We start from the raw sequence: 23,059 nt of genomic DNA on the forward strand, positions 1-23,059 counted from the left end.
TATGAACTCCTCACACCTCCGGTCCAAAGAATTTGAGATTAAATTAACCACCAAAACCAAAGACTCACATTAAAACCAACCCAAAACCTCCACAAAGCTCCACCAGCAAGCTACTCCCACACACCTCACTCCCTGTCTCTGTGTGGAGTTTGTATATTCTCTCTGTATCTATGTGGAGTTTGCATGTTCCCTCTGAATCTGTGTGGAGTTTGCATGTTCTACCTGTTCTCCCTGTGTCTGTGTGGAGTTTGCATATTCTCCCAGTGCCTGTGTCGAGTTTGCATGTTCTCCCTGTGTCTGTGTGGAGTTTGTACGTTCTCTCTGTATCTGTGTGGAGTTTGCATGTTCCTTCTGTGGGTGTGGAGTTTGCGTGTTCTCCCTGTGCCTGTGTGGAGTTTGTACGTTCTCTCTGTATCTTTGTAGAGTTTGCATGTTCTACCTGTTCTCCCTGTGTCTGTGTCGAGTTTGTGTGTTCTCCCTGAGTCGAGTTTGCGTGTACTCCCTGTGTCTGTGTCAAATTTGCGCGTTCTCCCTGTGTCTGTGTCGAGTTTGCGCATTCTCCCTGTGTCTGTGTCAAGTTTGCGCGTTCTCCCTGTGTCTGTATCGAGTTTGTGTGTTCTCTCTGTGTCTGTGTGGAGTTTGTAAGTTCTCTCTCTATCTGTGTGGAGTTTGCATGTTCCTTCTGTGGGTGTGGAGTTTGCGTGTTCTCCCTGTGTCTGTGTGGAGTTTGCATGTTCTCCCTGTGTCTGTGTGGAGTTTGTACGTTCTCTCTGTGTCTGTGTGGAGTTTGCATGTTCCCTCTGTGGGTGTGGAGTTTGCATGTTCTATCTGTGTCTGTGTGGAGTTTGCATGTTCTCCCTGTGTCTGGTTGTATGTACAGGTCAAATTCTCCAGCTAAGGTAGTGACAGGTTTAAATCAGAAACACTGGAGGGTGGGTCAAATGTCGTATGTTTATTGCGCTCAGAGCCTTTGGTCCCATAATTCTCTCTCCAGTGGCTCTGATGCAGGTGAATCGTAACTCTGCTTCATTTTGGTCATTGTTGGTTTGTCAAAAGTATCAAAAAATCTGCCTAATCGATACTAAAACGAGCATGTTTCACCGGTATCGATACTAAAAAAAAGTCCGAATGACAGAAATGAACCTTCCTGAATATTTTTAGAATGATCTTGAGCTGAATCAGAACAAGTATAAGACACATAGACCAGTATACACCATGGACCACTGAGGGATTACACAGATATTGGCCACATCTATATTGTCTAAAGAAAGAGTGTTGTTATTGTCATTGTGGTATCAGTACCAGTATCAGTATTGAGTATCGAGTATCGAGTCTGCTCTTTATATTCCTTTGAAGTCAAGTTTGATATTTTAGTTATTCCCAGCAGACAGCAGTGATATTTGCATTATTTTGATGTGCGTGATTGTGCAGGTTCACGTCAAACTCATAATTCATTGTTTAAAGCCACAGTGTGTAACCTTCTGCAGGTGGCACGTCATCTGCATGTTTCCATGGAAATAGAGAGCTAAAAGCAGTACTCTGGAACATTTTGGCAAATAAGTTGTTTTTATCGCCATACTGTGGAATATTATAGCCAAAGGAACAACATTTCCATGGAAACAAACAGGCCCTCCTCCAGGTCAAGTAAGAGTCAGGTTTGTGGAGATGCGAGCCCGCTCACAGAAAGGACACAGGTCTCTCTGAATGTTTCAGTGCAATAAACACGTCTAAAATGAGTCTGTATTTTGACTGAATAGTTTTAGTTCTAAACAATATAATCAATCCTCTGTTATGGATTTAGGACCAGGGCCCGGACCAATAACAGGACCAGGGTCAGGGCATGGACCAGGACCAGCCCAGAACCAAGATTGGGACCAAGATCAGGACCAAGACCGGGGACAGGACCATATCTGAGCCACAACCAAGGCCAGGGTTAGGACCAGGACCAGGACCAGAGTCAGGAGGATTTTACCTGTGCAGTTTTTGGAACGAGCCTCTCTCTATCACCACAGGGCGAACGGTTCAGTCTGACCCCGGGCTGCTCTTACATAAGCGTTGCTAATGGAGCTTTTATGATTTTTATGTGATTTATGAGGCGACAGGTGAGGGGCGGGGCCGAGGTGACTGACAGGTGACTCCTGGTGAATCCGCCTCCGGCAGAGAGCAGAAAGTCTGTCTCAGCGAAAAAGGAGAGATCATCAAGAATGTCAGTGAAAGGTCTGGAGGAGGGACAGAGGGAGGGAGAGAGGGAGGAGAGAGAGAGGAGAAGGAGGGGGGGTAGGGAGGAGAGAGAGATGAGATAGAAAGAGAGAGAGACAGAGGAGAAGGAGGGAGGGGATAGAGAGAGATAGAGAGGAGGAGAGAGAGAGAGAGAGAGATAAAAGGAGGGAGGGGAGAGAATGAGCGAGGGAGGGGGAGAGAGGGGGAGGAGGGAGAGAGGGAGGGGGGAGAGACAGTGAAAGAATATAAGGAGTTAGGGGACAGAGAGAAAGCGAGGGAAGGATAGAGAGAGAAAGAGGAGTAGGGAGGGGGAGAGGGAAAGAGAAAGATGGGAGAGGTGGAGGAGGGAGAGGGAGGGAGCAGAGCGGGGAGGGGGCATAAAGTTAGAATGTCATGGGAGAAGGGGAGAAGAGGGGAGGGGCATGTGAAAGAATCTGTCTTATACTTCACTGAACAGAGATGAAACATGAAAATATGCTTCACATAGGGGAGTATCTTGCTCAAGGGCACGAAAGCAAACTGTAGGTCTTCAGGTTCAAACGCTCAACTCTCCATAGGGGGCAGGGAGGAGGGGGCAGAGGAGCAGGGGCAGGGAGGAGGGGCAGAGGAGCAGGGGCAGGGAGGAGGGGAAGGGGGCAGAGGAGCAGGAAGGAGGGGAAGGGGGCAGAGGAGCAGGGGGCAGAAAGGCAGGGGGCACAGGGCAGAGGAGCAGGGGCAGGGAGGAGGGGCAGAGGAGCAGGGGGCAGAAAGGAAGGGGGCACGGGGCAGAGGAGCAGGGGCAGGGAGGAGGTGCAGAGGAGCAGGGGGCAGAGGGGCAGGGGGCAGAAGAGGAGCCTGCTCCGGGGCGACCGTGGCTCAGAGGTCACCCAGTCACTACATTTAACCAGCAGGGGGTGCACAGACTGCAGCTGCCTCTAACTGTGGTGAAGGTCTTGGTTGAGGAGCATGTTGATGTCAAATGTCATTATTTAAAGCCACAGTGAGCAACTGGAGGTGGCATATGCCTGTATGTTTCCATGGAAACAGAATATTAAAACCATACTCTGGAAGATTCTCCATGGCGATAGATGTGTTTTATGCCACACTCTGGAATATTATTGCCAAAGTAATAATATTGCTATGGAAACCAGCAGGAGGAGTCAGGTTTGTGGAGAAGCGAGCATGGTCACAGTAAAGACAGGTACAATAATGTCTTGTATCTTAGTTTTAACACAGTGACTCAGGACAGGGGATTTGACCCTGTTTTGACCTGGGTCAGTTCTGATGAAGGTCTCCACTGCAGAAAAAACACAAACAACAAAAACACATCGGCTGCAAACTACGGCTCGGGAACCAACTGGGGCCCAAAGGCCAAGTTTATTTGGCCCTCAGTCTCCTGCTGAATGAGACCAAATGATGAAAAAACGAAAGGTTCTGTTTTTATAAAGTCACAAACATGATGCGACACAGTTTACATCAGTCCTATTGTGCTTGTGTCTCGATTGTGCTAATCTCTGGATGATTTATGTTATAATTTGCACATTTTAAATCGCAATATTAATCTAAAACAACTTAATAAAAGAAACAAGTCCGGTGACTTCCGATGACACATCACACTAGCGAGCTGCCCGTTTCTTTTCATTTGAACCAAAATGACTGTGCGACACTACTGAATCCTGCAAGTATCACCGATTAAAAAAATAAAACTAGAGAAGGAAGTGCGTACGTCACAGTGGGTGTGTACCGGTGGAGGTGAAACCAGGGGTAGATCAGCGTCTTAAGAATAAGAAAATAAAGATTACTCAAACATGAATCACTCCAAATACAACTTCAGAGGCTAAATGAGAAAAAAACGACTGGAACATGGTTAAAGATCTGAATAGAACAGTTTGAAGAACTTTTAAACAGCAGAAATGTTTTCTACACAGAGCTGATCCATGTTCTTCCAGAATGTTCTGCTCATATTGAAACTGTTCCTCTCTCGGTTCAATCATGTGAAATATGAAAACACAGCGCCCTGAAGCTTGTTCGTGACATTCTTCTGACTTCACTATGAACTATATAAAAGTGTGCAGGCTCAGGCGGGCAGGGGCAGATGGTGTGACAGGGTGCGACAGGGGCAGGATGGGGGAGAGGGGGATGTGGCATTTTAATAATTTTTTGTAAAACGTGCCGTGACAGGGGCGAAAGGAGACACTGGCATTTTGCTGCGTCGGCACAAATCTGAGCTTTCCCAGGGACAGTGACAGCTCCCAGAGAAGCCCTCTGCACCTCGTCAGGTCTGAGCATGCCCACAGAGCACAGCCAATCAGAACACAGCCAATCAGAGCACAGCCAATCAGAACACAGCCAATCAGAAACCAGTCAATCAGAGAAGAGCCAATCGGAACACAGCCAATCGGAGCAGACCCAATTAGAGCAAAGGCAGTCAGACCAATCTGACCTCATCACCCTCATCCCCTGACCCCATCACCCTCATCCTCTGACCCCATCATCCTCATCCTCTGTCCCCATCATCCTCATCCTCTGATCCCATCACCCTCATCCTCTGACCCCATCATCCTCATCCTCTAGCCAAATCACCTCTGACACCATCACCTCAGAGTGAACAACCCCGTGAGATATGCCTGGCTAAAAGAGGCGTGGCTAGAGTGGGCATGCCTTAAAAGGGGGCGTGGCTGTGATATAAACTCTACTTTTATATAAACTTTTTGCACTCTCCTGCAAAAAGCTAAACATTATGAATAAAATGCACAAAATTTTACGTGCAATTAAAATATAAAATTAGCTCAGTGGGTTAAATCTTCTCACTCACATCAGAATGTCTTTGCTCTCCTCTGTACCATTGTCCCTCCTCTGTACCACTATCCTCTGTACCATACATTCACTCTCTTCCTCTGTACCACTATCCCTCCTCTGCACAACTATCCCTCCTCTGTACCATACATACAAATCAACTGCAGCCCTACCCATTTTACTTTTTATTCTTAAAGCCCTATTGTGCAACTTTTTGGCCACTTTTTCTCATTTCGGTTGGGTTTATTGCACGGTTAGTGTGTTTACATCTCCACGTGTACAAAAGGGCTGTGTAACTGATCACATTTGAATCATGATTTGAAATATTGCCCACATCAGAGATGTTTGAAGAGATACTCTTCTGAGCTGTGATTCTTTCAGAAGAACCACAGCTCAAGTGTATTCCTCCTCTGGGCAAATACAAATAAACTTTTAGATAAACCTGATTTTAGTTAAATAATCTGTCATTCACAGTATTTCTGAAATGAATTTAAATTCCTAAAATGGTTAGGAATTCTGGGACAGTGTTTGGCGCCCTCTGGTGGACAGCAGATGCTAAATAACGGAGTCAAGTTAAAAATAGAATCTTAATACTGTCAAGGTGAAGACGGTGCAGAGGAGGAACAGTGGTACAGTGGTACAGAGGAGGGGCAGTGGTACAGACGAAGGACAGTAGTGCAGAGAAAGGACAGTGGTACAGAGGAGGGATAGTGGTACAGATGAGGGATCGTGGCAGAGAGGAGGGACAGATGTGGAGATTTGTTATTTATCAGTGCAGTGCAAATAAAAACATGAACCTATACAAAGAATCAATGTGGTGATACAGGAAGTGCTCCACTGAATTTTAAAACTCCATACACCTTCACTAGAATCATTTGGATAATTTCAGCCCAGGAATTCCCAAGCTCTACTGAACTAAAGGTAAAAGGAGCCGTTAACTTGAAAACTATCGCTTCATGACATCACAAGGAACAGAGCATTCTGAGCATTGGAGATGTAGACAGACTAATAATAAAGGGTTACTCAAACATGTGTGAATGAAACAAAACACAACTTCATGTATGTTTTTGAGGAGGTAACAGTATTATAACATGGCTTTAAGCTCACAAGAGTCCATTTTGCGTAATATTGGACCTTTAAGTTCTGCACATGATCCCTTTGGCAGTGTTTTTACCTCTCCTCCTGCAGCGCCGCCATGTTTGTAGTCCTGTAGTCCAGTGCATCCTCGTCCAGCCCAGAGACGCAGCAGCGGTGGCGTGTGTGTGTGTGCCCGGGCAGAGAGACGCTGTTTCCCGCTGGACTCGCACGGACAGACCGTTCTGGTTCGGCCCGGTACCGGAGCCTTCAGCCCGCGGTTCGGACGCCTCGGACTCGGGGCGCTAACGGCTGCTAATGCTCGGCTAACAACATGGGAGCGCTGCATTGTACTGTGATGCTAACGAAGGCTAAGTGCTAACCAAAGGAAGAGCTGCTTGAAGAAATTACTGCATACATTCTAATGAGCGTCTCAAGGGCATGCCACAGGAAATTAAAAGGTGAGTTTAACATTCTGCCCACCTATTTCTGTCCATTCTGTGATTTTTAAATTTTTAATAACCTCAAAAATGGCCAAAATGCGCGATGTGTTTATGTAATAATGAAGCGGACGTTAGCCTGTTAGCACGCTAGCGCCTTTCTCACAAATCTGAAGTCTGTTTTTACGTTTCCTTCGCGCCGTGAAATGTTCCGACACTTGGAGCAGCTGCTGATACGTGTTTGTGAAAAATGCCCAGTCACATTTTAGTCGTTGGTTGTTTTAGATTGGCGCATGTGAATGTAAATGTGGAGGATGCTTTAGCCATTAGCCTTTAGCCGCTACCCGCTGCTTCAGTATTGTTGGATGCTAACCGCTGCTGCAGAGATTTGGCTGTGATTTCAGACATTTAGTTACTCAAAATCTGCATTATTCCTTTTTTTCTAAATAGAAAAAATTCTGCAGCTAAATGAAACCGAGCGGGTGGTGTTGAATATTGAACATAATTAGTGGATAAATAAATGAAATGTAGGAGAGTGAGGATCTAAATGAGTCTGGTATAAACAATGGGAGAGTGAATGGGGAAGGACAGTGCGCAGGTGTCACTGGGTTTAGTGGATTCTTCACATAAACAGACTAACGTGAGGATGCAAAATCACTGTAATTATGAATACTGTAAATAACTATAATTATTCTTTATTATGCATATACACGAGTCAGTTTCATTGTAATCCTTCCTGTAGAATTTGTATAGTTGGGCAGATGTAAACATTTTTACATTGAAATAGTTTCAAAATGATTTTTATGATAATTTGCATATACTTAAAACTATAATCTCGGCTAATAAGTATGATAATTAACATTTAAACTATGGTGTGGTTATGTGGAGAAGACTCTTTTTACCTCCCAGAATCTAAACAACAGGGACTATAGACTGAAAAATATCTAGTTATGATATTTCTGAAAAGCATTGTGATTACGATTAGTTTTATGATTTTGTGTTTAAATAATTCAAAGTTCACATTTTAGACACGTCCAAAAGAACAGACAAAAAGACTGAAATATGAATTGACAAAGTAATACAAGAATCACATTTCACAACATCTTTGTACAAATCTAAACTACAGGGAGGTCATCTGTCACACAGGGAGGGCATCTGACAAACAGAACATATTTGTACAGCTCTAAACTACAGGGTTAAATGTTTGTTTGCAGAATAGAGATTAGGGATTTTTTTTTTTTAATGAAGGAATGATAATACTTAAGCATTTTAACCCTTTGCTTGTTGCATTGTGATATTGATTCGATTGTGGTTAATCTTGCAGCTCTTGCACATTGGCATGTTCCAAAGTCACAGATAGCTGATTATTGTATTGGCATAACCATAAAAGAGGAAAGATGTCTTAAACAGTATTTACATTTTCCTTATTAAACAGGACCATGAACACTTGGACTGATTGCAGGCTCCTGAAAATGTGTTCTTTAGTATTTTAGTTTTCAGACTATATTTAAAGTTTCTGTCAGTGTGTGTCACCATGGTAACTGCTGAACATTCTGACATAGACATACATGTAGAACCCCCCTCAGCGTGATGTCACTGTAAAGTAGGAAAAGGGGTCTGTATTGGAACAGATCATCACAAGTTGGATTTAGTATTTTTGTTTTTTTATATTTACATGTATGTTTATGTGTTGTCCGTAGCTGACCGGGGGGGTGATGTCCGGCGCTAAGGGCCCTCCGGTGGGGGCGGGGGGCGTGGGGGGCGGAGCAGGCGGAGCTCGTAGACGGAGGACGCGCTGCAGACGGTGCCAGGCCTGTCTGCGCACAGAGTGTGGAGAGTGCCACTTCTGCAAAGACATGAAGAAGTTTGGAGGACCAGGAAGAATGAAGCAGTCATGTCTGCTGCGACAGTGCACCGCGGTGAGAAGCCCCAAACATATATGTATAAATATATATGTGTATATATGTGTATGTGTGTGTATATATAAATATATATATATGTAGTTTATTATTATTAGTGTGTGTATATATGTATATATATATATATATATAATCACACACACGCTTGTGTATATATACATATACATACGCACCGCAGTGAGGCCCCAAACATACATAACACACAGCACATCTGCACAGCGGTGAGGAGCACTGAACATGTCACTATACAAAAAAACTAAACTAAATATAAATAAGGTGAAAATGTTTTTTTCTAACCTGGCAGTGTTTTTATTTTACTATTATTTCAAACTTGATTCCTATACTGTTTCTTTAGACAATATACTGTGATTTTCCACATTAAATAGTAGTACTTTTTTATATTCCCATGTGGCCTTATATTTGTGTAATTCCTCAGTCGTCCACGTAGGTTCCATAGTGGTCCATGGTGTATACTAGTCTGTGTGTCTTATACTTGTTGTTCAGGAAAGGTTCATTTCTGTCCTGTCATTGAGACTTTTTTAGTATTGATACCTGCCAAAAATAAGGGTCTAGTTTCGATACTAGTTTTACTATCGATTAGAATCAGATTTTCGATACTTTTGACAGCTTTATTGCTCACTATAGAACAGTGTAGTTTAACATAGAGAAACGTAATGACCTGTAGTTTGTTGGTTGGTCTTCCTGAGGCCTGTGCTCTGAGGTGAGATGGTCTTCATTTCGAGGAGCATCAGAAACAAACATGGAGCTGTTTCCATGGTAACTGCACACTGGTTTCATCCAGAGATGATGTCATAGCTCTGCTTCAGGATCAGTGCATCTGCAGCATCGTTATTTCTCTACAGTTACAGGACTGAGAGCCACATACAAACACATTGATCATAGTGTTTGTTTTATTTAACATGTGAGTTTCTACACTCACTGTTGTAAATGGACATATGCCAAACCCATGGTTCACGGGCCAAATGATTCTTGAGACATTTGAAGGATTTGTGAGGACCGTGTTCCATTCAAAAGATGGAATTTATTGACTTGGCTTGCTTATTGAACTGTTGCCATAGAGTATTTAAAGCGGTTTTCATGTTATCCAGAAATGACTATAGTCATTGAATACTACATATAATTAAGCACACCCCTTATACTATATTTTCACTGTTCAGTGAACTCTTTTCACATCTAAAGATAACATTTAGCATGGATCAGGTCTAGGCCTTTAAAGAGTAAAGAGCTGTATGAATCAAGTGGGTTTTTTTGGCACCTTCTCCCATGTTCTAACGTTGTTCCCTCATCAAAAACGTGAAGAGGTTTTAGATGTCATCTATGCATGTTTGAGTAAGTTAACGATCTCTCCTGGGCCCTATTCATACCCTCCTTACGGTTAGCAATACGAGTCTGTACAAGACTCCGCCCACAAGCCTACATCACCCATGCAACAATTCTCCATAAATATACAAAAACATGTTACAAAACTGTACACAATAACTTGACAAACCTGATGTGATGTGCAGGAGTTTCATTGGTGGGATGTACTCTGATTGTGTTGTGATAGCACTTTGAAGGGGAGTGACTTAGCGCAGAAAAGCAACGGGAGGGCAGTGGAGTGTCAAAAACGAAAGTGAAACTCATAAAACATGTTAATCTTGTTTTCTTCCTGCAGCCGGTCCTACCCCACACAGCTGTGTGTCTGGTCTGTGGAGAGGCGGGCAAAGAGGACACAGTGGACGACCCAGACGACAAGTTCAGCCTGTGCCTCATGGAGTGTACCATCTGTAATGAGATCATTCACCCCAGCTGTTTAAAGGTACTGAAATACAGATGAAATATCATCAAAAGATCACCAAAATATGACCAAAACACCGTCAGAACATCAACCATACACCACCAAAACACACCCACAGTCTCACCAGATGAGATAATTCACCCCAGCTGACAAAATAGTGACTTGAAGCACCACCAAAGCACCACCAAAGCACCACCAAAGCACCACCAAAGCACCACCAAAGCACCACCAGACTGATCTCTAACCTTAGAGGCCTGAGGTACATGTTGTACTTAACCCTTTAAGGACTGAGTACACTATAGACCAGTATAGCTCACGTAGACTTTTATTCTTTTTTTAGCCATAAAAATCATGTTAACGGAAGTATCAGAATTTACTGCATTTTCTTTTACACAACTACCTCTATTTTACATATCTATCCATATTTTTTCTTTTACGCATCAAATAAGTGACTGAGATTACTGTAATGATGGTAAAATATTTACATAGCCCCATGCCTCTGCTTTGAGACGCTGGTTGAATTTACATGAGAGCACAACCAGTTGCGGAGCTACGGTACTGTAGAGTCTGCAACCGCACTCTATCAGCGACGACAACATCCGACGCTATAGGGTTAACCTGCTGAGTGGAGCTGATAATAATTATGTCTGTGGATTCTGTTTCAGATGGGTAAAGCTGAAGGCATCATCAACGACGAGATCCCGAACTGTTGGGAATGCCCCAAATGCCACAAGGAGGGCAAGACCAGCAAAGTGAGTCAATAAAATCTAAATAAATACAAATATAAATCTATATATATACACACACACACACACACACACATAAAACATACATTCATTTTACACAATGTCACATTCATCAGTCCTTATGACCCATGGGGTCTTAGGCGATTAGTGTAAAATATGTGTTTAAGTGTTAGCATTGGGGATGTAAAGCTATGATTGTAAACCTCAGATGATACGTGGCCTGTGGGGCTGTGGCCTGGGGGGGGACATAATCCTTGCATCAAACCAGGCCTTTGCGTAGGGTCCAGGCTATAAAACTAGAGACCACTCTGATGATAGTTCAGTTTTATGTATTCATATGGTGGAGGCATTAATACAAGTCTCTTTCTTCCTCTCCTTTTTTGCATTTTATATCCATGCAAAATAAATAAACTTTAATAGTTTTATTAGTAACAAGACCCTTGACCTCATTATTACTATAATCTGCATTTTAATAACATTTTGGCTGCCCCCATCTGTGTTAAATTTGATCGGCCTATAGAATGTGTGTGTGTACTTTTACACATTTACTCGTACTTATCTTTGCTCCTCTGGCTCCAGGACCAAACCGACGGTTCGGGGAAACGGCGACTCGATAATGGCGAGGTTGGTCGCTGGAAGATCACAGATGACCCTCCGCCCAAAAAGAAGGCGCCCCCTTCAGGAGAGGAGGTGTCGCGCAGCAGCGAGAGCCGAGCGGAGGGAGGTCGAGGGTCAGAGGTCAGAGGGGGGGAGGGTAGGTCAAACGAGGGAAGAGCAGAGGGACGGAGCAACGACAGCCACAAGAGGAAGAAGGAGAAAGACCCGGTGCCTGACAGCGGCAAAAAGAAGGTGAGAATACAGCCGCCATATTTCTGTTCAGCATTAAAAAATTGTGCTTTATTCAAACACACAGAACCAACTGTGTTGAACTTTAGAAAGAAAGAAAAAAACTGCAAGATTAAAATGGAAAGTTTGTGGAACAAATCTCTATCAAAAAGATACTGTATATTTCATTTAAAACTCTGACTCTCAGAGGTTAAACTTTGGGACACAGCATCAGGTTGTAGAATGTGTAGAATATTTGGACTGAAAAGAAATGTATTTAACATGTTTGTGTTTCTGTTTCAGATCAAAGGAAATCACGAGAAACGACTCAAAAAGGTAAGAACCGAAATGGAACTGAGACCGGGACTGAGACCGGGACTGAGACCGGGACTGAGACCGGGACTGAGACCGGGACTGAGACCGGGACTGAGACCGGGACTGAGACCGGGACTGAGACCGGGACTGAGACCGGGACTGAGACCGGGACTGAGACACTGATGCCCTAACAGCAGGTCTTTGGTTCTCCACAGAAGCCGAAGTCTGAGGAGAACGGTTCTGGTTCTGGTCCAGGTTCTGGGGGCGGGACTCAGGGCTCGTCTCAGTCGGGCTCAGGGAGTGGGGCCTCGGGGGGCGGGGCTTCGGGTTCCTCTAATCAGGACCAGCGGTCACACCAGCGCGAGAAACTGGAGCGGTTCAAACGCATGTGTCTGTTGGAGCGAAGGCTCTCGTCGTCCTCCTCCTCTTCATCCTCTGAGTCTGACTCCAGTGACTCAGACAGCGATGCAGCCAATCAGAGAGGCCCAAGCCCACCCACTTCACCCTTCAGCCCCGCCCACAGAGACCGCAAACACAGCGAACGCGAGAAAGAGCGGGAGCGAGAGAAAGAGAGGGAGAAAGAACGAGAAAAGGAGAGGGAGAAGGAGAGAGAGAGACGATTGGCCGAGCTTGGGTTCAGTGCCAGCGACGAATCAGACGACACGACGGGCGGGCGCGGCGAGGATGGAGAGGAGAGGGAGGAGCCTAAGAGGAGGGGGGAGGGATTAACACTTAAGAGGAAGACCATGGAGACGGATGAAGACGAGGTACGTTTCAGCTTAAACAGAGTTACACAGTTAACACAAGTCAACTATAGACCCAATTATTATTTGTTTCAGGAGGAGCGCAGAGACCGGAAGTCGTCTCTCCCCTCTCCACTATCGTCCAATCAGATGTCTGCGTCTGGACCACATGATGTGTTTGTGTCAAAGCAGCGCAACAATGGTGCTGACTCTAGGAATGGCCGCCGTGGCGCCGGAGCGGGCGGTGAGAAGGAAAACTCCTCCACCAATCACAGGCACAGCACGGCCTCAGGAGGCGGGGCCAAGGGCAATGCCAGGTAACCAATCACAGCGCAGCCTCAGGGTCACTATACCTGGGCTTCAGATGACATCACAACATTCAACCCATAGACTGTATATATAAAGCAACATAGCTAACCCTGCTAGCCACCACATTCCAAAGAGGAAGTGAGCATAGACAAACTGTGGTCCCTCTCTATAACTGCTGCTGACAGGCTCGTAATTTTGGTCTTGAAATGGTCATATTAACCTGTTCTACATGATTCTGGTGTTTTAATTTCACTATTGTGTCCATAACTCAAGATATGAACATTCATAAAAAACTAATTAGGTGCCTTCTTTCCCTGAGGTCTCTCTCTCAAGCTTCAGCAACAGGTTTGAAGAAGTGCCTGCTCCCTGCTAAACCAGCGGTGCGGATGGGAAGGAGCATTAGCTTCAACAGCCTCGCTCCAGATTGGCTCTTTGTTTGCTATGATACTCGCAGTCAAAATTCCTAATATGGAACTCTGCTCCAAAATGGCCTCTATAACTCCTAACTTCAATAAGCTTCATTTGACTGTAACTGAACGCTGTCACACACGCTTAATCCATTTCTTTATACAGTCTGTGATTCTACCCATGCTTTTCATAATGATGTAATATTAGGACAGTTGCCATAACGATTAAAGCATTCTCTCTGATTTTTACTCCATGTATTTGAGCCAAATGTGTCCCGCCCCAGTACAGATATATTGTATAAGCAGCTCTTGAGGTGAAACTCAGTCCACTGTGTTCCCTCTGCATCTATTCCAAAGCATTTTATTGTCAGAAAATCAGGTATGCGTTAGCATGGTAGTTCTTGTCAGGTTTACTGTGACACAAAACTCCATTCTTGTCCCAGAGTGGAAAGTGCTTATAAACACATTGAGGTAAATAATTTGGATATTCACAATTCATAAGTGTCTGTGTAGACCCTCAGTCGTCCGGGTCTGATCCATAGCAAAAAACGAAGTTCAAATCTGTCAACTGGACAAAGCATTACAGGAGTGAAGACGTTTTGCTGCTCATCCAAGCCGCTTCTTCAGTGCTTGGGCTTGGATGAGCAGCAAAACGTCTCCTACAACGATTTGTCCAGTGGACAGATTTCATAAGGGAGGATTTTTGTGTTAACGTTTCATTTTCATAATCTTATAACTCAAAACATCTAATAATAATTTGAATTTGTTGCAGCATTTAATCTTTTTCTTTCTTTGTCTCTCTCTCTAGGAGTCGGTCGAAACTTCGCTCTAAACCCTCCGCTTCCAGCGCTCGCCTCAGCTCCGCCCCCTCTCTGCCCTCGGCCAATGGCAGTTCTGTTCCCAACGGCAGTGCAGGGAGCGTGTCCTCCCTGCCCCTTCCCCGCTGCAGACTGCCCGCCCCGCCCTGCCCCCCCAGGCCCCCCCGTCCTTTGGAGCGCCACCTGGTGAAGCCGCCACCACACTGCCCTGAGCCCTCACTGTTGCCCCTGACGACAGGACACGCCCACATCCTGCACAGAGACACCTGGGTCCGAGTGTTTGCTCACCTGAGTCACCGAGAGCTCTGCGTCTGCATGAGGGTGTGCCGCACATGGAGTCGATGGTATGAACTGAGGAGGAGAAGAAGAAGAAACACGAGAGGAGAGGACGAGGAGAAAGGGAGGAAGGGAATAGGAGACAAAAGAGGAGGGGGGGGGGGGATGGGAGGACAAATAGAGGAGGAGGAGGAGTAGTAGAAGGAAAATAGGAGACAGGAGAGGAGGACGAGACGGGAGAGGGTCAGATGGAGCAGATGGGTCAGAGGGTCAGATGTCCAGATATCTAAATGACGTTGTGTTTTCAGGTGCTGTGACAAGCGTCTCTGGGCTCACATTGACCTGAGTCGGCAGAGGTCTATCACGGCTCCGATGCTCAGTGGAATCATTCGACGACAGCCCATCTCCCTGAACCTCGGCTCCACCAACATCTCCAAGAAACAGCTCATGTGGCTCCTCAACCGCCTGCAGGGTGAGTCTGCTCTGGTCTCTGGTCCTGATCCTGATCTCTGATCTGGTCTGGTCTCATCTCTGGCTCATCTCTGGTCTATTCACTCCAGTTATGTTTTATTAATTCCTAACTTAGTTCAGACAAAACAGACATACTAAAGATGTGACAAGGTCTTGTGCCACAGAACTCTGCGCACATGTGGAAAATGATCTGGTTCCATGTGTTTACATGTGAATAGAACTAAAATATGTTGGTGCTTTTGAGTGACACCTTCCTCAGAGCTGTAGTTCCCAAACACAGCTCTGAGGAAGTGTCACTACAACATACAACATTAAAATTGACAGTTGGATCAGGTTCCTGTCTTGACAGATTTGTATCCCACTCCACAGTTGCACAAGGAAGTGATTCATTTCTATAAAATGAATATGTAAAAGCAATAACATTTTATTTACTGATACTGAACTCCCTCTCTCCTTCCTCCCTCTCTCCTTCTGCCCTCTCTACTTCCTTCCTCTCTCTTTCCCCCCTCCCTACATCTTTCCCTCCCTGCTCCCCACTCTCCCCTCCATCCCCTTCCCCTCCCTATCCCTCCCTCTCTCCTTTCTCCCTCTCCCCTCCCCCTTTCCTTCTCTCCCCCCTTCCTGTCCCTCTCTGCCCCCCCCCCCCCCCCCCCCCCCCTCCCCTCTCTCCCTCCCCTTTCCCCTTCCTCAGGTCTGGAGCAGTTGATCCTGTGTGGATGTCTGTGGGCGTCTGTCTCCGCTCTGTGTCTCACCGTCTGTCCCTGTCTGAGGCTGTTGGACCTGAGCCGCGTCGAGGACCTGAAGGACTCTCACCTGAAGGAGCTACTAGCCCCGCCCCCTGAGGCTCGCATAGGTAAGCCACACTCCCTGAGGCTCGCATAGGTAGGCTCCACTCCCTGAGGCTCCTGTGTGTAAGCCCCGCCCCCTAAGATGCTTCAACTGTAAAGTTCAGATTTTATTTTCTAAAATCAACAACATGCTGCTCCATACATGTGCCACCCGTTGATGCTGTGGCTCTCCCCAGAGGGCGCCTCCTACCACCTGTAGAACATGCACCCCAGTCTGTGAACCACTGTTTTAGACAGCACTTAACATATTTTTATTTGAATCTCGAATAAATCGTGACAAAACCAGCGATTCAAATGTCTAAATCTTCTCCCTCACCATGAGCTCCTCTCTGATTGGCCCACAGCACACGGCGACAGCAGGGGTGGGCGTTTCCAGGGAGTGACTGAGCTGCGATTGGCCGGTTTGGAGCTAACAGACGCCACGTCTCGTTTGCTGCTGCGCTACACGCCGCACCTCCAGAGGCTGGACTTGAGCTACTGCCCCCTACTGTCTGACCAAAGCATCGTCACGCTCACCTCAGGGCTGTCCCCGCTCCGAGAGAGGCTGACACACCTAAGTCTGGCAGGTAAGAGAAGAGAGAGCTGAAGTTGTTTTCTTTTACTCACACATGTACGAGTAACCCGTTATTATTAGTCTATCTACATCTCCAAAGCTCAAAATGCTCTGTTTCACCCTGTGACATTGTGAAGTGGTAGTTTTCAAGTTAATAGCTCATTTTACCTTTATTCGATAGGGATTGTCAATTCCAGGTCTGAAATGATCCAAATGATTTTAGTGAAGGCGTATGGAGTTTCAAAACACAGTGGAGCACTACCTGTATTACAGCATGACATCACGAGGTGGAACAGAGTGTTTTCAGTTTGAGAGAAGAACTCAGCCTAAATATACAGGGTTTGAGTGTTAAACCTGTGTAAATGAGATCAGATCTTCGGGTATGTTTGTGATCTCATTATAACACATTTCGGGCTTTTAAATCTCTTTTCATACATGCTGGTCCTTCAGGTTGCGCCCGCCTGTCAGAGCAGTGCGTTCCTCTCCTTCGCCGCTGCTCTTCTCTTCAGACCGTGGATCTGCGCTGTTGTCCTCAGCTCTCCTCAGACTCCGCCCAGCTCCTACATCTCCCATCATCCTCTGCGGCAGCCGCCACGTCCTGTCCCCCCTCCGCCACTTCCTGTCCGCCCGATGACAGGACGCTGCTAAAGAACAGCTAAAGACTACACTACTACAACCACCACTCAATCAGGACTGCGTTTCCCACGATGCAAAGCGTCTGACAGTATTTATTATTATTATTATTATTGTGAATGGCCGAGCGCAGAGAGGAAACGCCGTGATGTCACTTCCTGTACATATTTATCAGTGGAGATGTTAGAGTTTGGACGAAGCAGAGACACGAAGCGCTAAACACCACATTTAGATCCTCCAAAAGAACACAGAGGAGACCAGGTTTAGTCCTGGTTTAGATCTAGTTAAGACCTGGTTTAATCTTGGTTTAGTCCTGGTTTAGTCCTTGGTTTTCAGTGCCGGTTCTTCTCTTTAGTCCTCCCGTAGTCCCTGTTTAGTCCTGGTTAAGTTCTGGTTTAGTTCCTTTGATCTGGTTTAGTCCTGATTTAGACCTGGTTTCTGTTCTGGGCGTGTGGAATCATCTTGTGGCCTGTGGCGTTTCGTGTTTCTGCGTTTTTGGTACAAACAGGGAAAAGAGAAACAGAAGAGCCTCGGCGTCAGAGCGGCCATTTTAGCTCCTCCTCCTCAAAATGGTCGCTCCTCCGCCTTGCCTCCTTCTCACTGTGTACATATCGTTCTGTGTAAATATCTGTAGTTTACTGTAAATGACATTGTCCTCCAGCCAATCACGACGCACGCCCAGTCCTCATATCAACCATCTCAGCCAATCACGTCGCACGCCCAGTCTCCAGCCAGCCAATCACAGTCCACCTCCTCATTTAAAGTATTACCCGTTTATTAATGGTATTTTATCAGTGCTACTTGAGACAGGCCTCTACGGTTGAGTGGGTTTATGCGTATTAAAGCTTCACTATATAACATTTCTTGTTGGAGGATTTGCTACCTGCTCCGAAGTTGGATTTAACTGCTCCTGACTAGTGTTGTCACGATACTAAAATTTACAACTTGATTTTTATACTAAGGAAGAGACTCAATATCGATTCTGATACTAAAATATACAAAACAGTCGGACTTTATAGGTTACCACGAGGTTTTCTATTGGTTCTAATTGAGCTCAAATTCATACAAAAAGTGTTTAGGAAAGCTCAAATTTTGTCCTATTTACATGATCTTTTTTTGTATCGCTAACTGCTCAAATCAGCATCTAGTAGTTCAGTACTAGATTTAATATCGATTAGTGTCTGATTTTCGATTTTTGAAAGCCCTCCTCCTGACAGGTGGAACTGAAGGATGGGTCAAATGCAGAGGACTGTAAAGTGAACCTTACTCACTATAAGCCATAGACTATATATAAATGGACATGGCTAACCTGCTAGCTGCTGTGTTCCAAATAGGAAGTGATCATGGCCGTGCTTCGACTCCATCGACTCTGACTCCAATTCACTTTACATTGAAAAAATGGCTCTTCTCTCTGTCAGGCTCATCACTTTGCTCTTAAAATGTTCGTATTAACTTGCTTTACATGATCCTGTTTTTTAAATTCCCCTATTGTGTCTGTAAATCAAGATATGAACATTAATAACAGATAAATCAGGCGCCTTCTTTCCCCAAGGTCGCTCCCACTAGTGTTAGCAATGCTGTCAATCAAACCTGTTGCCAAGTGCCCGCTCCCTGCTAAACCAGTGGTTCAGGCAGGACGTTACCTTCATCAGTCTCACTCCTGATTGGCTCTTTGGTTGCTATGATACTTGCAGTCAAAATTCCAAACGTGGAACTTGGCTCCAAATTGGCCCTGTATAACTGTTCTAGCCTCGATGAGCTTCATTTAACTGGAGCCAAACAGTGTGGGTGATCATATTCACAGCCTGTGATATAAACTTTCCTCCCAGAAAACACATTTTTAATTCAATTTATTCCGAAAGTGAAATGCATAGTAAGAGCTAACAGCTCTGTATTCAGACCAGGACAGTATCTCAAACCTATAGGAATCTATGACAGGAGCACACTACCAGTATTCAAAATGACAGTTATTCTAGTCAAATTCCTCAAAATGACAAATCTAGTCAGATTTCTTAGATTTTTAAAAGGTATTTTCTAATTTTATTTGGTGATTCTATAAACATTCTAATGCAGACCGTATTCAGATACTTTGGTATTAAACAAATTAATTTCCTCATGAAGATAAAACAATATTTAACATATGAAGAATAAAATATAACCTCTCCATCGTTATAACCACATCAAATGTTTAGACCTCTTCCATATGCTCATAATGATAATGTAATAATAATAGAATGTTCCATAGTGTAAAGTCCCATGTGTGCCGGGTTTGTGGAGCTGGGGGCGTGCGGTGTACGGCGTGCGGCGTTCATTCACAATTACATAGGCCTGTCATGATCACAGCACGATGTATTGCTACAGAGGAATATCTCGATAAGTGATAATATTGAAACTACTTTATACCTAATATGGAAACTGCTGTACCCACAGACACAAACGACTGCAACTGCTGTACTCCACTGACACAGCAGCAGAATCAGGTAGTTTCAGTATTATCATTTATCAACAATATATATATCGTACTTGTGCTAAGTGTTACAGTGATGGGTCTGGAGCCGGCGGCGTGCGCCGTCCAGTCACACGGACGTCGTGCTTTTGGAGCCGGAGCCAACGGCGTGCAGCGTCCTTTCACGCCCACGTTGTGTTTTTGGAGCCAGCGGAGTGTGGCGTCCAGTCACACTGAAGCCGGGTTTTGGAGCCGGCGGTGTGCGGCGTCCTTTCACACTGACGTCGTGTTTATGGTCCAAACTGAGCCTGATTTATTTCAGTTTTTCTGTTTGTTTCTCAGGTCTTTTGTATTTATTTCTCGCCATCTGAGTCATTCCTGTTTTTTGTTTTTTTTACCCCATTTCTTTCAACACAAAAACCTCCTTTTCTCTGTAACATTTTGTACATGTTTTTGATGCGTTTCTTTTGTTTTAGTTGTCATATTTTTTTAATTGTGTGAACTGGCTGCGCACTGAGAGGGGTTGTGGGTAATATTTTTTAAAAGTTTAAAATCTGAAATGTTTCGTAATGTTAGCTGTGAGTGGTTATCTTTACTGCACCGGCCCTGCTGTTCAAACAAGGAGCTGAGGGAAGAGTATACGACATTTTAATTGATACTGTGCAGTGACATCGCTCTGGGGGTGTTCTATGGCAGAATGTTCAGCAGTTACCATGGAGACACAATGCACTCATTAGCAAACACTGAAAAAAAAAGCTTTAGTCTGAAAACTCTTGAAAACATCCAAACTGGTATAGCAGTTTGGATGTTTTCCAAAAAGTGAGTGACTCACTGAAAAACTGTTGCCTAATGCTAACTAGATCGTGACTTATTTGAGAGGGACTTGTTTAACAGCACAAATCATCTCACCTGTTGTACTTCAGATAAGTCAGGTCTTTATGGTCAGATTGTGTTAAAACAAAGCTCAGACTAAAGTCTAACAGAGTTTGACAGAGCAGTGCCTACAGTTAGCATCACACCCCCAGAGAATGTTGATGACATCAGCTGCAAAGTATCAACAGGCTTTTGGCAAACCTCCCAAACTGTTCAGCCGTGTTGAATTTTAGACTCAAAATAAGATAATTTTGTCTTATGTGAGACGTGTGTTTCTCCATTGAATTAAATGTCCAATCCTTCAAACACACTGTAAAAAATGATATATGTAGAATGATTTATTTTTTTTAATTAGAATGTTTCTCCCACAATTTTAAACAATTTTTCTTTTTTCAGTTAAAGAGGGGATATTCTGCTCTCCCGTGTTCTAACGCTGTTCCCTTATCAAAAACATGAAGAGGTTTTAGATGTAATCCTGGCATGTTTGAGTAATCTAGTGATCTCTCCCAGGTACTATTCAAACGCTCCTTACAATCAGCAGTACGAGCTTGTACAAGGCTCCGCCCACAAGCCTACATCACGCATTCTCCCACACGACAGTTCTCCATAAATATACAAAAACATGATACAAACCTGTACACAACAACTTGACAAACCTGATGTGATGTGCAGTAGTTTCATTACTGGGATGCACGCTGAGTGTTTTGTGATAGCGCCCTGAAAGGGAAGTGATTTAGCACAGAGAGCAAAGGGGGTGAAATACCCCTCTTTAATACCCCACAGAAGTCAAATACCCCCTCTTTAAAATCGCTTCATCCTATAATACTTAAAGTGCACTAAATGTCCTTGTTAGCCTTTAGCACATAGCATACTTAAATGGGATATTTGAATGTAGTTTTTCGATGTAACGGTGCAGTAAAGCTAATTCACTTTAGCATAGTGTGTGTTAGCTGTTGCCGCGGCAATGGTAAATATCTTTTATTGTTTTCGTGCCATATTCGATTCTAAAAATGGGTCAATGTTATATTTTATTTTTCTATTTTAGTTTTCACTGTGAGTCTGTTCTTTTCGCCACATATCCTCCACCCGGCGACAAAGTACCAGAGCGCTCTGATTGGACGACATCCCTGAATCTGTAAAGCTCTTATCCAATCAGACGTCAGAACATATCCTTTTAAAATGCACTGGATCGTCGCTCCTTCGTGGTTTACTTTTATTTCTGCCAAATGTTTTTTTTTATGATTTTGTGAAAAAAGGGGCATTTTTACATATCGTTTGTTCTTTGTTTTGATTATTTTTGTGTCCATGATTCTTCAGTTTCAGTCGATGGAATAAAAAAAATATGTAAAAAACGTGAAGAAGTTGGAACAAAAAGTAAAAGACAAAAGACCAACTTAAGGCAGCTATGTTTGAGCGACTACTGTGTTCTAATAAAAATGATGGGTTTGTTTGTACCTCTGCACTCTCATTTATACTGAGTTTACTGCTGTTCCACACAAAGAACAGGGCCAACGCTCCAAAGTCTGCTCCCCTCTTCTGCAGTTATGATGAGCATTAAAGGGGCACTATGTAACATTTCTATTTGACAGTTCGCCACCTGCTTGGATCTCTCATAACTAACAGGTGATGTTCAAGGGTGGGGGGTCAAGGGTCAAATGCAGAGGACCTTAGCCGTACTTAATAACACTATAATATACATGGGAACATATAACAGCTCTGTAGTCTAAACCTGGACAGTATCTCAAATGTTCAAGGCTCAAAGCACTTTACATCGAGAACCACTCACACATTCACACACCAGTGCACACGGACACTAGGGGTGAGGGGGGTTTAGTGTCTTGCCCGAGAACACAACAGCATTCATCTGTGGGAAATGGAATCACACCTGCAACCGCTCTAATGTTTTTTATGTGCAGAGTGGGATCCAAACCGCCAACCTTCAGATCAGTGGGCAAACACTCCACCAACTGAGCCACTGCCACCCCAGCACACTACCAGTAAAAGCTATTGTTTTAGTAAATATTAGATTTTTATGGACAGTTCTATCCGATTTGCCTATACAACTCTGTATTCATAAAAATACACATTTAAAACATGTTGGTATTAAACTAAATAATTTCCTCTTTAAAATCCAAACAGTATTTAAATCACATCATAGTTTTTTTTATCTTAAAGGTAAAAAAAATAGCTCAGTGGTTAAAACAGTGGTCCCCCAAACAAAAGGTCAGAGGATCCAAGTTCTGTCGTTGTGTCTTTAGGCAAAACACTTCACTCACATTGCCTAGTATGAAAGTGGTGGTCATAGGAGCCGATGGCGCAGATTGGCAGCCTCACTTCCGTCAGTCTGCTCCAGGGCAGCTGTGGAGTGAATGAATAATGACCACAGTGTAATGCTGAGAGGCTTTGACGAGCCTCTAAAGAGCGTTACAAGTGTAACGCTGCGTTCAGACCGGGACATTAAGAACACACTGGACGCCTCTAGTTGGACTCCTTTGCATTTGAGGCAAACGCTTCTGACAAACGTCCAGGAGAGATGTGCAGGTTGACTTCAGAGGTCAACCCGCACACCC

The 23,059-nt window shown here is 44.4% G+C and overlaps 1 protein-coding gene across 1 annotated transcript; it reads left to right on the top strand.

Annotated features, from left to right (window-relative positions):
- Positions 1 to 6,233: 6,233 nt before the first annotated feature.
- On the top strand, positions 6,234 to 17,684 carry zgc:158376 (uncharacterized protein LOC100101643 homolog). The gene is made up of 13 exons (XM_055223410.1): positions 6,234 to 6,530; positions 8,210 to 8,428; positions 10,104 to 10,247; positions 10,892 to 10,978; positions 11,552 to 11,821; positions 12,101 to 12,133; positions 12,328 to 12,879; positions 12,952 to 13,172; positions 14,380 to 14,733; positions 14,974 to 15,137; positions 15,828 to 15,989; positions 16,329 to 16,550; positions 16,988 to 17,684. Exons 2-13 carry the CDS (start codon positions 8,225 to 8,227, stop codon positions 17,194 to 17,196), a joined length of 2,622 nt encoding a protein of 873 aa, XP_055079385.1. The 5' UTR covers positions 6,234 to 6,530; positions 8,210 to 8,224; the 3' UTR covers positions 17,197 to 17,684.
- Positions 17,685 to 23,059: the final 5,375 nt, after the last annotated feature.

This window comes from Periophthalmus magnuspinnatus, chromosome 8, assembly GCF_009829125.3.
Source record: "Periophthalmus magnuspinnatus isolate fPerMag1 chromosome 8, fPerMag1.2.pri, whole genome shotgun sequence".
NCBI classification, from domain to species: Eukaryota; Metazoa; Chordata; class Actinopteri; order Gobiiformes; family Gobiidae; genus Periophthalmus; species Periophthalmus magnuspinnatus.

Excerpts from the sequence above, each read along its gene's own strand:
- zgc:158376 (XM_055223410.1), top strand. The coding sequence starts at position 8,225 with ATGTCCGGCGCTAAGGGCCCTCCGGTGGGGGCGGGGGGCGTGGGGGGC. Across the intron at positions 8,429-10,103 it reads TGCTGCGACAGTGCACCGCG|CCGGTCCTACCCCACACAGC; the intron begins GTGAGAAGCCCC and ends TTCTTCCTGCAG. Across the intron at positions 14,734-14,973 it reads TGCCGCACATGGAGTCGATG|GTGCTGTGACAAGCGTCTCT; the intron begins GTATGAACTGAG and ends TTGTGTTTTCAG.